We start from the raw sequence: 17065 nt of genomic DNA on the forward strand, positions 1-17065 counted from the left end.
CAGAAACTGTTGCCTCACTGGAAACTGTTCACCTAATAGATTTCCTACTGTTTAGCTGCATTCAGAATGGTTTGAAAACTCTTCCTGTTGGGGGCCAGAGTGAGGTACTCCGCCCGTGACAAAGGTCATGAGGAAGGAGGCTCGACATACGCAAAGGCGGGATTGAGCCTCAGGAGTCCCCCTGGAAATCCTCGAGCGTCTACCCCCATAACCAGAGCCTGCCTACTTTACTACTTTGTGCTCTTACCTACACCTCTGACTTTACGGGGGGCTGTCCCCCACGACCTCTTTGGGAGAAGGAGTTAACCTAGAGCTCCAGTTAATAATAATTCCTGGGCGTGATAAGACTGTTTTAACCTACAAACTCCTCTGAAGGTTCTCTAGCCTGCCTGACAGGCTCGTCTGGCCAAATGTGATTGCTCACAGCCTCCCAACTGTGAGAGGCACGAGATGCTTTAACCTTCTAAAAACAGGTTCCTTAGAAAAGTTAGAAAACTATAAGTATAGTGGGCTGATTAGAAATTGTACTGGTGAAGGGTTTTTCATTTGTTGAGCCAATGTTTGTTGCTAAGTCTCCATATCCCCTGCCCTTACACACATTAATGAATATATAGAATTAACCTTTGATATTAATCACGTTAGACCTTAGGCTAAGTAAATTCTTTCCTTAACTAAAACCCACTACACCCTCACCCTGTAGGAATGTAACTTTATTTGGGTGGCGTCTGTTTTGAGAATAATCAGCCCTGGAGAAATAAGTGTCCTGATTGACTGACCGCTGTCACAAGGAGAGGGTCGTAAATTGTCAGCAGGCCCCCCTGGCCAGAAGATGATGTAACACCCCTAAGACCTCTGTATACATTTGTATGAAGCACCTGACTTTGATAAAAGTCAGGACTGCTGACCCCGCGTGACTTTTGCATAACATCTCAGTGTATAAAAGTAGACCATGGAAAATAAAGAATGGGGATCAGTTTCTCGAAACACTGGTCTCCCCATGTCGCTCTCTCTCCCACTCTGGCTGAGTCTCCATCTGGAGCGCGGAACCCACCATGCTTACTAATTATGCCTGGGCTTCTAAGATCCGACCGGGGAGGCCTCAGTGTCTCCTCTCCTTCGGGAGAACGGAAGGACGCCTGTGGCCTACGTAAGTGGTGCAAGCTTCTTGTCTTGAAGTTTTATTGGTCTCCCGCGTAAACCAAGCCACTCAGCCTCTTTTCTCCACTGAATTTTCCTACTGAGCTATCCTTATTCTATCACTCTTTATATCCTTAATTAATGTTTAATTAAGCAATTGTTTCCTGATCCTCGCCTACGCCGTCTCTCCTTCGAATACCCTGGATCAGCCGGGGCATAAGACAGCAAAGATTTTATCACAACTAATTTCAAATTTTACAGTGAAATCTAGTCCACACTCAAATCTAAAGAATACATAATTTTAAACAGCACATAATCAGTGTATGTACAAACAGCTTCTATAAGTGACTAATCTACACTGCAAGTAATGAGCCAGAGAAACTTTCCATGAATATTACAAGGAAATGAATATTACAAGGAAATAAATATAGCTATAAAGGAATTCTTAGTAAAACATTTAAAAATATATTAAACCTTGATTTTTAAATACCTACGAGGCTTAAAAGTACGTACTCAAAACCTTGGCACTGTGCCCTACACATTTTAACTTACTCTAAATTATTTACCTAAATTTTTACGAGGAAGTATTTTTCCTTAACACCAATTAATAGACATACACTTAAGAATTCAAATTGCAATATGGAGAACTTTAGGAAGCAAGAAGCTGCATTAAAAGGAAATAGTAGTGATTTGGTAATATAATAATTTCTAAGCAAACCTTTCAAAGTTAAAATGGTGATTAACAACTAGCCAAAACATTCTGTGGATGTATTTTCACGGACATACTGAAAGTTACTGTGAGGGAAATGTAGTTTTATGAATATTATATTAAATTGCTAAAGAAAAGCATGGAATTATTTTTCTTCCCATTACAAAGACCAAAACAGAAAAACACAGTTAAACATAGTAAACTGAGCAGTAAGATTAAATCCCGGATCTTTTCTACAGATAAAAAAATATCAAGTTTGTTAGGAAGTTTAAAAAAAATGTTCTCTCAAATGTACAGAGGCTTCAAGTAGAGCTTACCCACTGGCTCTGCCTTTTGTTTGCTAAAAACTGGATACGGTTCTCTTGTCTAGTGTTTAATCCTACTGCTTTCTTTAACTGAACCAGAAACAAAGTATTTCTCCTGTGGCTTAAGCTACTTGTTCTCTACACTTTAAAATTCTATGACAAAAGGGAGCCATGCTTCATATTAAGTGTGTCTCAGTAAGTCAGTTAACCTTTCTATACCTTAGTTCTTCTCTCTCTTTCCTTCAGGAAATGTGTTCTCATGTAAAACAGAGATACTTACATTTGCCCTATTTAACTTCACATGAACAAACGAGAAAAGGTCACTGAAAGCACTCTGTAAATGGCAAAATTTGAAATCAGTGATCTAATCCCAGCTCAAGTTTTAGCAAGTTCAGCTACATCATGCCTCTGCCTCAGTTTCCTCATCTATAAGATAAGTAACTTCAAATTCTACTTTAGCATGATTGCAGTATTTTAGTAAATAATGTGAATATACTGAATTACAGTAAAGTATCATACTTACACTATTTAAACAGCATAAAAGGCAGACAGACATAAAACTGAAAAAAATCAATTAACTTACCCAGTTTTATCTTAGATCCTAGAAAGTTAGTGAAAGGAAGAAAAACTGTGATGCTAACAAGCATTTCCATGAGCATAATTGCAAAGAAATACAGCTAGATATAAATATTGTATAGGTTTTTGGATGATTGCTCATACTTTAAACTGCCTTTTTGTTTAGTTTGGGGAAAAAAATAGTCCTAAACAGTGATTATAAAATAAAAAATTATTTCACATACCAGTATAAATAATTAGCCAGTGTTGAGTTTTTGCAGGCTCTTGATATCAAGAAGGTACACAGATCTTGCTGAAAGAATTAAAAGAAATGTATTTATATATTACCATCTGCTATTCACGAGGGGGAAATAAGAGAGTCTACATTTGCCTATCAGTTTTCACCTATATATCTATGCCACAGATCAGATTTTTATGCATCTATCTATCCCTCCATCCCACCTATCTAATATTTATTCTAGACCAGGCAATATGTGAGAGAGGTTAAGGACACCATAGTTTGCAGAGTTCCTGGTTCTACTGGAAGCTTAACATTTAGTGGAGGAGAGATGCATTAAAGGAAGTCATAAAAATAACTTGGACTGCGAGGTCAGAGGCTGCAATGAGGATGTGATGTTTAGGCACGACCAGCATGATGGTATGGACCAAGGCCCTGAATCTCACTGTTCAAAGAACTTTTAAGAGGCCCAATATAGCTAACATACAGTGAACACAAAAGTAAAGGAGGCTGAAAAGGGAAGCAAAGACCAAACTGTCACACTACTGAGTATGGACTTTATTTGCAAAGCAATCAACACTCAACAAAAGATCTAAAGCAGGAGAGTGAGGTGATCTGCTTTACATCTTCTGAAAATGACTCTATTTGCTCTGAGAAGTACAGACCTGAGATCAGTCAGCATGCTATTACGGTAGTCTAGAAGACTGAATGGTGACCGAGAGGCAATAGATTATTACAATATTTTGCAAGTATAATTGATAGGACTTGCTGATGGAGAGGATGTATGAAACAAAAAAGAACTGACAGCAACTCCTAAATTTATGGATTTAGTAAATGGATTGATTTGTTACGTCACAGAAATTCCAAGTGAAGCAAGAGTGTTGGGGGAGAGAGTTGTATCTTGAAATATTAAGTTTGAAATGCCTGTCAGATATACAACAGAAATCAAGTAGATATCTGGATATATGAATCTAAAACTCAGGAGAGAGAAATGTGCTAGCAATGAGTACCCTGAGGTACTCATGTCAAGCAACAAGAAAGTACTGACAAAGGAAACCAAGAAGGAACGGCTGGAGAGGTGAAGAGGAAAACGGGGGATGTATGGTATCACTCAAACCATGAAAAGAGTCAGCTTTTCAAGAAGGGAGTCATTTATTTTCCTGAATAATGCTGCGAGAAATTTAAATACACACAACCACAAACACTGAAGCCATTTACTATTTTATTTTAGCAAAGTAAGTTTTAATATAATGATGGGAAACAAAGGCCCTGAATGATGTGAATTAAAGACTAAAAAGAAAGGAAGGAGACTCGAGATGGACAAACAACTCCTCTGAGATACTTGATTATGAAGAAAACAAAGAAAATTAGGTACTGTTGTGAAGGATGTGGTATCAGGGAAGAATTTTTCTTGTTTTCTTTTTTTTTTCCAATATCTGAATTTTTAAAATGAGAGATACTAACATGTCTGAGTATTTCTACCAGGAAAAGAAGAGAGCATATCTTTCAAGATGGTTATATTATTCATTGTTAAGAAAACAGAAGTAAAGAATGGGAAGAGATTCACATCTGTAAATCTAGTGATGGTAAATGGGAACCATTTTTATTTAATGACTCCTATTTATTTCCATTAAAAATGAGGCAGAATTGTGATCTAGAAACTGTGAGGCAGGGCATAAAGAACAGGGCTGAAAAGGTATGAAAGAGTCACTGTAGAGCAGGGAGAGCAACCATCTAGAGAAATGTAGGAAGTCAGCCAGTGTTGAGTGCCCACCTGGTGTTTGCGGTCATGAATATATGGTGATATCAACACGCTAGGCTATGTGATTTCTTTCAAAGTATTAAGGCACAGACAAATTAGGTAATTAATTAGCCTTATCAAGGGTTAAGACTGTGCCAAGAGAACTGAAGAATGATTAAAATGATGAGTTGGGATAAAAGCTGTACTCAGAGGAAAGCAAACATTGAAGGGTACTGATAAACAAAGAAAAAGGTAGAGATCAATGCATTTAGATGTTTCAGGGCAGTAGTACAAAAAAGTGGTCCTTGTTCCCTCTGCTTAAAGTGCTCATCCCACAGGTCACCACACGGTTGTTTCCTCACCTGCTTCATCTTTACAGAAGATGTCACTTTTCCTGGGAGGCCTTCCCTGAACAGCCTTTTCAAAATTTCAATCACCTAACCCCACCCCAACATTCTCTATCATTCTATTCTGATTTTTCTTCTACTCTTTTACGGCATATAAATATTATTGACTATCATCAGCCCAAACACTAGAATGAATTCCATGAAGTGAAAAGATTTTGACTGTTTTCTTCTCTGCTGTATCAACCCTGCTGCTGCTAAGTCACCTCAGTTGTGTCCGACTCTGTGCGGCAGCCCACCAGGCTCCCCCGTCCCTGGGATTCTCCAGGCAAGAACACTGGAGTGGGTTGCCATTTCCTTCTCCAGTGCATGAAAGTGAAAAGTGAAAAGTGAAGTCGCTCAGTCGTGTCTGACTCTAGCGACACCATGGACTGCAGCCCACCAGGCTCCTCCGTCCATGTATCAACCCTAGCACCTACAACAATTTCTGGTACACAGAACTCAAAAAAATACATGTGAATGAACTGCTTACTGAATCAGTCAATCAGTCCCTTTTGAAAGAGAAAAATAAACTGGAGCTAAGTGGTTCCTTAAAGAACTCCTTTAAGGATTCTATGATCCAGTAATATAAAATTATTTTTTCAATATTTCCTGATATATCAAGAGGTAGGCAGAGACAAGCATACTCTAATTAAAAGTTAATAGTGAAAACAAATGTCACTCAGTTAACAACATTAATGCCTAAAATGTGACTAAAAGAAATGATATTGAATATATACATTTAAAACAAAACAAACCTCTTTCCAATATCAAGCATGTATTACTTATTTTCAGCATCAGGGATATGAAAGGTTCTTCTCAAATTAGAAGTCACAGGGATAAAAAACAACAATACATACTAGTTGAACTTCAGCAAATGTACTCCCAAATACAATTTTCAGAGTAGCACTAGCCATATAGACCTGTTTTACCTCAAAAAAATTTTACCTCTGCTTAGGTAAAAGAACTTAAGAGCAGCTTAGTTTATTTCCCTAGTATCAAAGTCATACATTTCTACAAGGTAATTACAAACACCAACAACTACAGTAATGTTCATAAATGTGTTAACAATAAATATTCTGAGTTTCCTTAATAAAATATTTAGGTCCACTTTATTTTTACATTGTATTTCAATCCATTTATATTAACATGTCCAAAGGCACCAATAAAATGCCTTGAACTGAATTGATGGCACTTTTTGCTGAAAGGAAAAGTTATAAACATGTATCATAAACCAAATTATTTCATAAAGTTGTAATTATTCATCAAAATCAATATTTTCAAGACCAACATAAAATGTTTACTTGATAGGATCCCTCCTACAGGAAACATGAAAAGCTCTATACTCACCTCCAGATTTTCACCATCTGAACTTTCTTTCGTTTTAGATGCAGAAGGAGGGGAAGACACTGGAGGAAGAGGGCTGGTTATAATTTGGGAGCTGAAAAAATAATACACTGATATGTAAAATCCTCTTTCTGTAAGAGAAGATACATATGTTCAGCACAGTTCACCACAAGTGAGTCTGGATAAAGTGCCATCTCCTAAAGTGTGTTCTGGCTAGCACTGAGTCACATTAGATTCTGGAAAAGAGGCTCCATAGTCAAAGAATATGGGTGATTCATCTTTGAGATGTATGTGCAAGTTTGCATACATTAAAGTTTCTGATAAATACTACAGTGTTTTTAAAAAGTACATTTTACTTTAAGCCAGTATTTTCCAAATATATTTGGCCACAAGACAACTCCTATCTCTTTTTCATCTTTTAAAAAGCATACAAATTGGTGACCAGCAGATACAATAGTTTATAGTTTACATCCTGTCATAAAATCTTAAACAGAGTTCTAATAAAACACTCTAAGTGGCAAAAGTAAGATGAAGTTAAGTAAACATGCCTAGAGACTGAAGCCCTCTCATGTACAGTGGAAGAAAATGTAAGGGATCTCCTCTCTTAAAAACAGGAAAACATAAAGGAGTCTATATAAGAAAAAAATGTTTTCCCCTCACTGTTTCTCAGTTTCCTTCTAAGTGAAAAACAGCAGATTAAAAAAAAAAAAAAGCATTATCATCAACAAAAATTCAGAAATATAATCTTGAACTCATGTGATAATCGAAATAACTGTACTAATCCAGATAATCTGAATTCTAGATCTCATTTGTAATTAACAAATCTCATGATTTCTTCACAAAACAATTTTATACCCACTAAGTCTAGAACTTCTCATACAAATGTTTCTATTCATCTCAAATTTTAAGATTTTATGAAAAGAAAAATGGCAAAGTAGAAAGAACAAGGGCTTTGGAGTAAACTCTACCTAATTTGCAACACAGAAGACTTTGGGAATTTACTTCTCCTTAAGTTCTTCATGTCTAAATTAGGGATATGAACACCTACCTCAGAGGATTACTAATAACAAGTTTAATGTATATGGGCCATCTCCTGGTGTCTGCTACAGAGGTGGGAGTTCTTAACTGTTATTACTGTTAATAGCCTACTTTCAATTCAATTAACAGGTTGCTTTAACTACTAAAGAGGTGAAAAGCAGTCAATAAAAAATACAACTTTACAATAAAAATGTCTGAGTCCACTAATATGCCTAATCTTTCATTTTCTTTTTGCATGAACAGCAATGACATCCAACACTTACCAAGCACCATGTGTCAGACACTTTTCTAAATGCTTTATGTGTGTCATTTAATCTTTCAGCAGTCCTTAAAGATCAGTTACTATTGCTGTATCCCCATTTTTAACATGAGAAACTAGGGCCAGGGGCACAGAGAGAATATTTAACTTGCAGAAGTTTACACAGCTAGCAAGTGGTAGAGTTAAGATTTTAACTCAGGCATTCTGACTCTATAGCTTGCTTTTAAAACACTGCCCTATAATACAGTAGTTTGTGTTCTGGAGCACACATGCCATGTTCACTGGTAGAACTTCAAACTTATTACCAACCAGGGCTTGGTACATCCGGGAAAAAAGAAAAGACGACAGTCTGAAAAGGTAGAAAACTATCAGATTTGAAAATAAGTCCTCCCTGGATATCCATACCTATCTATTTCTGCAGAATTTATTCCAGAATTTGACACACTCTCTGACACTGAACCCTGACTATCCTTCTTGGTAGGTTCTAATCCATTCTTTATGTCATCAAAGTTTTCATATTTGAGAGCTTGGACCAGCTGTAATAGGTACATCAACAAATCCTGGAAAACAAACAAAAAATAAGCCAATATTAGAAAAATGCAAATGATTACATACAAGTTATGGGTATTCCTAAATATCAAGTTAAACGATTTAATCTACCACTTATCAGTTGTGTTACCTTGGGCAGGTCCCAAGGTTTCTGAACTTCTTGGTGCCTCAATGGGTCCTCTTCTTTAAAATGGCCATAATCATATAAACCTTAGAGACTGAGTTGTGAGGATTAAATCAGTTAACAGGAAAAAAGTCACAGAATAGTTCCTGGCACAAAGTAAGTGACCAGTAAACATCTTGTTTAAAATGGTACCCCATCGACATGTATACACTGCTATACTTAAAACAGATAGCCAATAAGGACCTGTACAGCACAGGGAACTCTGCTCAATATTCTGTAATAATCTAAATGGGAAGAGAATTTGAAAAAGAATACATACATGTATATATATAACTGAATCACTTTGTTGTACACCTGAAACTAACACAACACTGTTAATCAGTCATGCTCTATTAGAAAATAAAAATAAAAAATAAAAAGTATCCCAAAAGCTCAGAAAAAAAAACAAAAACTAAGAAAAATAATTGAGATGGTTCATATAAAGCTGAGAAATTAACAAAAGATCCTTTTTACAGCAATGGCATTTTAGGTCTAAGATTACATGTGAAACTCCAATCTATTAAGTTTTCAAAGTGTTTCTATTTCATAATGTTTCCTGGTTGGGATTTTTAAAAAAAATATTATATTGCTTTTTTTCCCTTTAAGAGAATTTGGAGTTGAGTGAATTTAGAGAATTTGGGTTGTCTCTTAAATGGAAACTACAATGAAGTAGATATTTTAACATTCAGTTAAAGGAAATATTTATTTTCCTTCCAACTACCAAAACTGGCTTGAAGAAAACAAATTTCTAAATCTAAATTTCTCCTACTTCTTCTGATAAACAGTGAGATAATTCATACCGAAAAAAAAAGCATCAGGAAAGTTGTTTTTACCTTTCTGAGTTTTCCCTTAATGTTAAGAATGGAAATATTTTCCATTATACTCTATAAATGTACTTCTTAGCCCCTCCCAATGACTATTAAGAAAACGCCAAAAGTTTTGCTTTCAAAAATAATTACAAATTGAAGAAACTAACAAAACTCAAAAGAAAATTGACAGCATCTATTATCTTCCAGTTCTAATTGCCACTCAGGCAGTTAAAATTCAATTATGTAGTATTAAGACATTGTGATTACCAGTTTAATTTTAGTCACCGTTCCTTAAGCCCAGAAACCAGGTTAAATCCCTGGCTAAATATTTATATTTATACTTCAGGTATAAACAAATCTTTCCTTCTGTATTTTGTTAACAACTACAGCATTTGTGAGAGTGAAAGTCGCTCAGTCGTACCCAACTCTTTGCGACCCCATGGACTATGCAATCCATGGAATTCTCCAGAGGCCAGAATACTCAAGTAGGTACCCATTCCCTTCTCCAGGGGATCATCACCCAGGGATCGAACCCAGGTCTCCCACATTGTAGGTGGATTCTTTACCAGCTGAGCCACCAGGGAGGCCCAGTATTTGCAATTAATTGCTTATTTACTCTTTGTCATTTCCACCATTTTAAAAATTCCATGATGACGACTACTTCCCAACATGCTATTTTCCCTTATTTAATACCAAAATAAATTCTTTTCATCTTTTTTCTTATACTGACATGTCAACCTTTTTTACAGTTGCCCAAATACTGACAAAAAGCAATACATGTGATTTTACCATTATATGATTCTTTTCACAAAAAACTAAATGAAAGCTTAATTGGCTGAGGAGTAGTGTTAGTTGCTTCAGTTCAGTTCAGTCGCTCAGTCGTGTCTGACTCTGCGACCCCATGAATCGCAGCACGCCAGGCCTCCCTGTCCAGCACCAACTCCCGGAGTTCACCCAGACTCACGTCCATCGAGTCGGTGATGCCATCCAGCCATCTCATCCTCTGTCGTCCCCTTCTCCTCCTGCCCCCAATCCCTCCCAGCACCAGAGTCTTTTCCAATGAATCAACTCTTCGCATGAGGTGGCCAAAGTACTGGAGTTTCAGCTTTAGCATCATTCCTTCCAAAGAAATCCCAGGGCTGATCTCCTTCAGAATGGACTGGTTGGATCTCCTTGTAGTCCAAGGGACTCTCAAGGGTCTTCTCCAACACCACAGTTCAAAAGCATCAATTCTTTGGTGCTCAGCCTTCTTCACAGTCCAACTCTCACATCCATACATGAGCACAGGAAAAACGATAGCCTTGACTACATGAACCTTTGTTGGCAAAGTAATGTCTCTGCTTTTCAATATGCTATCTAAGTTGGTCATAACTTTCCTTCCAAGGAGGAAGCGTCTTTTAATTTCATGGCTGCAGTCACCATCTGCAGTGATTTTGGAGCCCAGAAAAATAAAGTCTGACACTGTTTCCACTGTTTCCCCATCTATTTCCCATGAAGTGATGGGACCAGATGCCATGATCTTCGTTTTCTGAATGTTGAGCTTTAAGCCAACTTTTTCACTCTCCACTTTCACTTTCATCAAGAGGCTTTTGAGTTCCTCTTCACTTTCTGCCATAAGGGTGGTGTCATCTGCATATCTGAGGTTATTGATATTTCTCCCGGCAACCTTGATTCCAGCTTGTGTTTCTTCCAGTCCAGCATTTCTCATGATGTACTCTGCATATAAGTTAAATAAGCAGGGTGACAATATACAGCCTTGACGTAACACTTTTCCTATTTGGAACCAGTCTGTTGTTCCATGTCCAGTTCTAACTGTTGCTTCCTGACCTGCATATAGATTTCTCAAAAGGCAGATCAGGTGGTCTGGTATTCCCATCTCTTTCAGACTTTTCCACAGTTTATTGTGATCCACACAGTCAAAGGCTTTGGCATAGTCAATAAAGCAGAAATAGATGTTTTTCTGGAACTCTCTTGATTTTCCCATGATCCAGCGGATGTTGGCAATTTGATCTCTGGTTCCTCTGCCTTTTCTAAAACCAGCTTGAACATCAGGACGTTCACGGTTCACATATTGCTGAAGCTTGGTTTGGAGAATTTTGAGCATTACTTTACTAGCGTGTGAGATGAGTGCAATTGTGCGGTAGTTTGAACATTCTTTGGCATTGCCTTTCTTTGGGATTGGAATGAAAACTGACCTTTTCCAGTCCTGTGGCCACTGCTGAGTTTTCCAAATTTGCTTAGTTGTGTCCAACTCTTTGCAACCCCCATGGACTGTAGCCCACCAGGCTCCTCTGTCCATGGGATTCTCCAGGCAAGAATACTGGAGTGGGGTGCCATTCCCTTCCCCAGAGGATCTCCCCAAACCAGGGATTGAACCCAAGTCTCCTGTACTGCAGGCAGATTCTTTACCGCAAAAGCTATAGGGAAGTCCACTCTGTGATAACTGCCTTATTAATTCTTATTCAAATATATCAGTATCAGTGGCCAGGAAAATCAAATGACTTTATCAAAATACTTATATAGAGCTCTGCTTCTAAAAACAAATTTTAATTGGATCAATAAATGCTTGATTTTCTATTATCTTATTTAGGATTTATCACACCTTATAGCTCTAGATATTCTTCTATGTATATTCTAAGAAAAAAATTATATAACAGAAAATTGTTTAATGAAGTATTCTTAGGAGGTTTAAGTAATTCAGTTTCACTGCTACCCTTTATTACCAGACAGGCTTTGGAAATGCTGCTGAATGTACCACCTAGTGTGCTTTCCCAAGTACAGAAAAGACTTATTGCATGAAAGCAAAAAGGTTGCACTGTTATTAAATTCCCCAAGAAGGAGAAATTCAGAAGAAAACACATCTTTTTAAGTCACTCATCACAGTATGATTGTGTTAGTCATCTGCTTTCTGTATTCAAACTACCCATTCCTTCATTTGTATGAAAATAAATTAACTTCAATAGTTAAGTGCAAAGGCTGTTTGTTCATTACACAGTCACATTCGAAAAACATAAAATCCCTCCAGGCATGAAGGATATAAGCATTTAAGTAAAGCAAAACAAACAAAAAAATCAGATTTCTATCTTAGACAGTTCAGGAAAACTTTCTCAAGAGCTATGAAATACTATCTAGATAGTAATCGTCATTCTTCTAAAGAAGTTAATTCTAATGCTTTAGAATACAAATGCAAGATTTCATGTCAAAATCACTATTTCTTATTGAATTAACAGTAATTTTTCATATAGGCATTTACAGTTAGAGACATGGGTTCTGACCCTGGTTCTCAGACAGCTACATATATCCCATATTTCTGGTGAAATGAAATACTTTCTATTTTCCTGCACTTTTCAATCTCCTGGCCTTTGCTCGTATTGCTCTCTCCACTTGGAAAATAAATTCAAGTTCAACTCTGAAATTCTACTCTTCCTTCAATGTCTTTCTCAAATGCTATTTCTTCCTCAAATTCTAATGGAGAATCTCTCTCCTTCTGAGCCACACCATAGAAAGAAATATGGCTTTTAAAAATGCCTTTAAAGAACATTAAACAAATCCAATTCAGAAAGACATTAAAAGACTGGTTAAGATATATGTTACAGACGTAAGGTGAGTTTAACATTAGGAATTCAGCATCTATCATATATTGTATTTATAATATATTAATGTTTTTCAGATAGCATGATGCTATACCTACAAATTATAGGGACCCATTTAACACCTATTAAAACTATAAACAGACATCACTAAAGAAACTAGATAAAACATAAATATTAAAATAAAAATGCAGTTTTCATTTAACCAACAAACAGAAATAAGAGATAACAGTGGTGAGGTAGTTTATAACAGTAATGACTGTCACAAAAATTTTCACATTTTTAAAATGTGAAAAAATTTCATGAAAAATTGTGATAAAGGCATGTATATTTTAACAATTTCAAAGCAGGTTACTTATTCAAGAATATGGAAAAACGTACACAAAACTCTGTTCACTAATACAGTTACAGCAAAAGATTAGAAATAAAACAATTGCTTACCACAAGAGGCTGACTGGTAAAATAAGTTATAAAATAAATGTGCGGTAAAATATTATGCTGCTGTTTTAAAAGAAAAAGGTAGATCTATAGGTATCCATAAAGTCTAAAACCACAGTGTTTTTCTACAGATTAGATGTACCTTTGACATCATTTGCCTTGATATTCATTTGCCTGTGTTTCCAGACTTTACAGACACCAGTTATTGTATTTGTTGAATATGAGAAAATGTCCAAGATTATACTGTTCAGTTAATAAGGCATGCTTTTAAAAACATGGATAGGATACTCCTATTTACCTTAATTTTAAGAGATGTCTTGGTGGCTCAGATGGTAAAAATTTGCCTGGTATTCCAGGCAGGAATCAAACCCAGGAAGACCTGGGTTTGATTCCTGGGTCGGGAAGATCCCCTGGAGAAGGGAAACGCAATCCACTCCAGTGTTCTTGTCTAGAGAACTCCATGGACAGAAAAGCCTGGCGGGCTACAGTTCATGGGGTCACAAAGAGTCAGACACAACTGAGCGACTTTCACTTTTCATCATATAAACCATACATGCATATATATGCTTGCAATTTGCATACAGAATATATGAAAAGATATGAGTGACTATTTTTCAGGGGATAAAAAATGGCTGGAAAAGTGGAATTGTTAAAGGAGCTTCAATGTTACTATTTCATTTATAATTTAAAAGGAAAGCAAATCAGAAAAAAAAAAAAAAAAACATGATAATATAATAACAATAAAGGAACAAACCAAATGCTGTGGGAGCAGAAAAGAAACCAAAATGTCATCTGCTTCCTTCAGTGGTTAAGAGAAGTTTCTCAGAGATATTGAGGTCTGTGCTACTCCTTGAAGGATGAACAGCAGGAAGACCTCACTAGGAAAATGAAGTAACACACATACAGGCTTGAGTACTAGAGGGACTATGGCATCCTGAACGAATTACTGTCCAAATATAAAGTGCAGTAATTTTCATTCAAGTTTTTCAATTGTCCAAGATGTAGATGTTTAGACAAAGTGACCTTTGATGTGATGCTGTGTTTACATGATTATATTATATTAAAGGACTACATTAAGGGCTCACTATGGTAAAGAATCTGCCTGCAATGTGGGAGATCTTGTGTTCAATCCCTGGGTTGGGAAGATCCCCTGGAGAAGGCAATGGCTACCCACTCCAATATTCTTGCCTGGAGAATTCTATGGACAGAGGAGCCTGGCAGGCTACAGTCCACGGGGTCACAAAGAGTCACACATGACTGTGTGACTTTCACTTGAAATACTAAAAAACATTTGAAGTTCATAACCATGAATACCATACTACTCCACAGATAATAATTGGAGAAGGAAATGGCAACCCACTCCAGTATTCTTGCCTGGACAATCCCAGGGACAGAGGAGCCTGTTGGGCTGCCGTCTATGGGGTCGCACAGAGTCGGACACGACTGACGTGACTTAGCAGCAGCAGCAGCCACAGATAATGCAAAAGCAGAGAGACATTTTATACCAATTAGAAAAGAAAGGTACAACATGAATGATTTTAGTATAAAATTGATATAAATTTATAATCTTTCAGCATATTATGTATAAGTATAGTTTTCAAAATTTTTCCCATGTAATTTTTTCTTCATAACTATTAAGTGATATAAATAGCTACTATCACTATTTTTTACATTTTTTTTGGATAGGAAACTGAGGTGAGAATAACACATGTTCCCAAAGACATATGGGTACATAGAGTCAGATAAAATCCAAAATTCAAATCTTAATGTACATTTGAAGAATCAGTAGAAACTAAATTAAAATATTTTTTTAAGCTGAGTATACAAAATTCATTATTGAACCAAGTTCAGAGAAAGGGAAATCAAGAGATAGCTACCATCTCACTATCTATCATCTCTAAAACCTCAAAAAACACTCCCAAATTAACAACCATATTTTGCGGTTTGGGATACATGCAATATTTCTATCATCATTCTTTATCTCATAACAAAAATTATAAAAAATCTATAAATAGTTCAGTACTTGCACTAATACTATTAATTCCAGAGACAATTAAATGTTTAACCTCTAAGTTTATAAGGGAATGTAGTCGGACACAACTGAGCGACTTCCTTTTCACTTTTTACTTTCACGCATTGGAGAAGGAAATGGCAACCCAATCCAGTGTTCTTGCCTGGAGAATCCCAGGGGCGGGGGAACCTGGTGGGCTTCCGTCTATGGGGTCGCACAGAGACAGACATGACTGAAGCGAATTAGCAGCAGCAGCACCAGTCAGACAACCAAAAATGATGATTTATAATATTTCTATTTAAACTCTGAACCCATGTTGAGGAGGGCTGTACTGACTACAACCCAAGACATTTATCTAAATCCTGACTCATGTCAAATACAGATAAAGACTTAATGACTAAAGTGAAATTTCTAGTGAATTTCAAAATAAATACTTCATTTTAAATAAATATTGCAATAATTTATTTTTACTTGTGCTATAGTAAAAAAAAAAAAAAAAAAAACAATAAAGAAGATAATATGCTGAATCACAATGCTAGGAACTGCTGTTTGATAGGAGAGTGAAAAACATCCTAGTCCAAAAAAATTATACAATATCTGAGAATTGCCTCAGAATAATCTAGTGGAATGTAAGGAATGGGGAGGAGAGAATAACTGGCATTAGAGATGAAAACAAAATTGTCTATGAGTTGGCAACTCTGAAGATAGGTAAATTACGCATGAACAGTCACAGTACTACTTTCTTTAGTGCTTAAATTTTACTGTAATTAGATACATATACAACTATCAACTTTAATAAATGTGGCATTCTGCTTCTTGAAATTCAGATACCACTAGGAGTTCAAAATCATGATGAACACTCCTATACATGTATTGAGGCTTAAGAAGAGTCATCTTATGTTCCATAAGCCTTGCAGGCTAAGTATGAGAACACATTTCCTCTATAAAAATTAGTAAGTTATAAAAAAATTAGTGAATTCATCTACCTGATTAGGAATTACTAAAATTCAACATCTAGCAATGTTTTGGGTCAATACAGTTTCCAACCTTCCCAGGTGGCCTCATATGTATATAAACAGCCACTATAAAGCTTGTAGTCTTCTTCTTGCAGAGGATTCAAAACCACCTTTAAAAAAATTTACTTACACACACAATTGTAGTAGCTTAAAGTTTAAGGGAGGAGTCTGAAAAAGAGTAAGATGACCATGCATCTCTATGCTTTAAAGGCCCCAAAGGCTTTTCAAAACTACTATTAAATGTGGCTTGTTGTAGACTGACTGATAGAGGGGATCTGAATTATTCCCTAGCTGGTACTGCATTAAACCATTTTTCATTGGAATTCCTTTTTCCAGACAGAGCAATACAAGCTCTGCTGCCAGGTCAATGCCCTGGGGGAGGCTGTCCCATCATAAACAGATCAGGAAGTCAATTTTCATTTCACAGAAGAGCCCCTAGAGAAATATTTTAATTTTGCTTCTAAAAACACACACAGTATATCCTCTTCCCTTCTCAAACTTTCCCTCTCTCTCTCTTTCTCACACACACACACACAGGTCCCAGTTTAAAATGCACCCAGTTGCAGAGCAGCAGTGAACACTACAGCACCTCGTCGTCCGCCTGCCGTAATCGGGCCACAGCGTAGCGCCTCACTGTTGGGTTCGTGTACTGAGAGGACAACAGCTCCAAGGAATCCTCCACATCCATGGGCTTCCACCTGCCCAGAAGTTCCAGTGCCTGTTTGGCCTCCTGAGGTAGATCCCAATTAACACATTTCAAGAACTTGGTCAAAGCCT

General features: G+C 36.7%; 1 protein-coding gene across 3 annotated transcripts in view; it reads right to left on the reverse strand.

Annotated features, from left to right (window-relative positions):
* PIK3C3 (phosphatidylinositol 3-kinase catalytic subunit type 3) overlaps positions 1 to 17065 on the reverse strand; it is a 165356-nt gene that overhangs the window by 73962 nt on the left and 74329 nt on the right. For all 3 annotated transcript variants that reach the window (XR_011563770.1, XM_070778690.1, XM_070778689.1), the window contains 4 exons: positions 16878 to 17063; positions 8118 to 8272; positions 6419 to 6509; positions 2952 to 3019 (listed from right to left, as the gene is read on the reverse strand). Coding sequence is in view for 2 of the 3 variants with exons in the window: in XM_070778690.1 (XP_070634791.1) it covers positions 2952 to 3019; positions 6419 to 6509; positions 8118 to 8272; positions 16878 to 17063 (500 nt within the window). In the remaining variant the exon portion in view is untranslated. The remainder of the gene's footprint in view (positions 1 to 2951; positions 3020 to 6418; positions 6510 to 8117; positions 8273 to 16877; positions 17064 to 17065) is intronic.

This window comes from Bos indicus, chromosome 24 (assembly GCF_029378745.1).
Source record: "Bos indicus isolate NIAB-ARS_2022 breed Sahiwal x Tharparkar chromosome 24, NIAB-ARS_B.indTharparkar_mat_pri_1.0, whole genome shotgun sequence".
Classification (NCBI taxonomy): Eukaryota; Metazoa; Chordata; class Mammalia; order Artiodactyla; family Bovidae; genus Bos; species Bos indicus.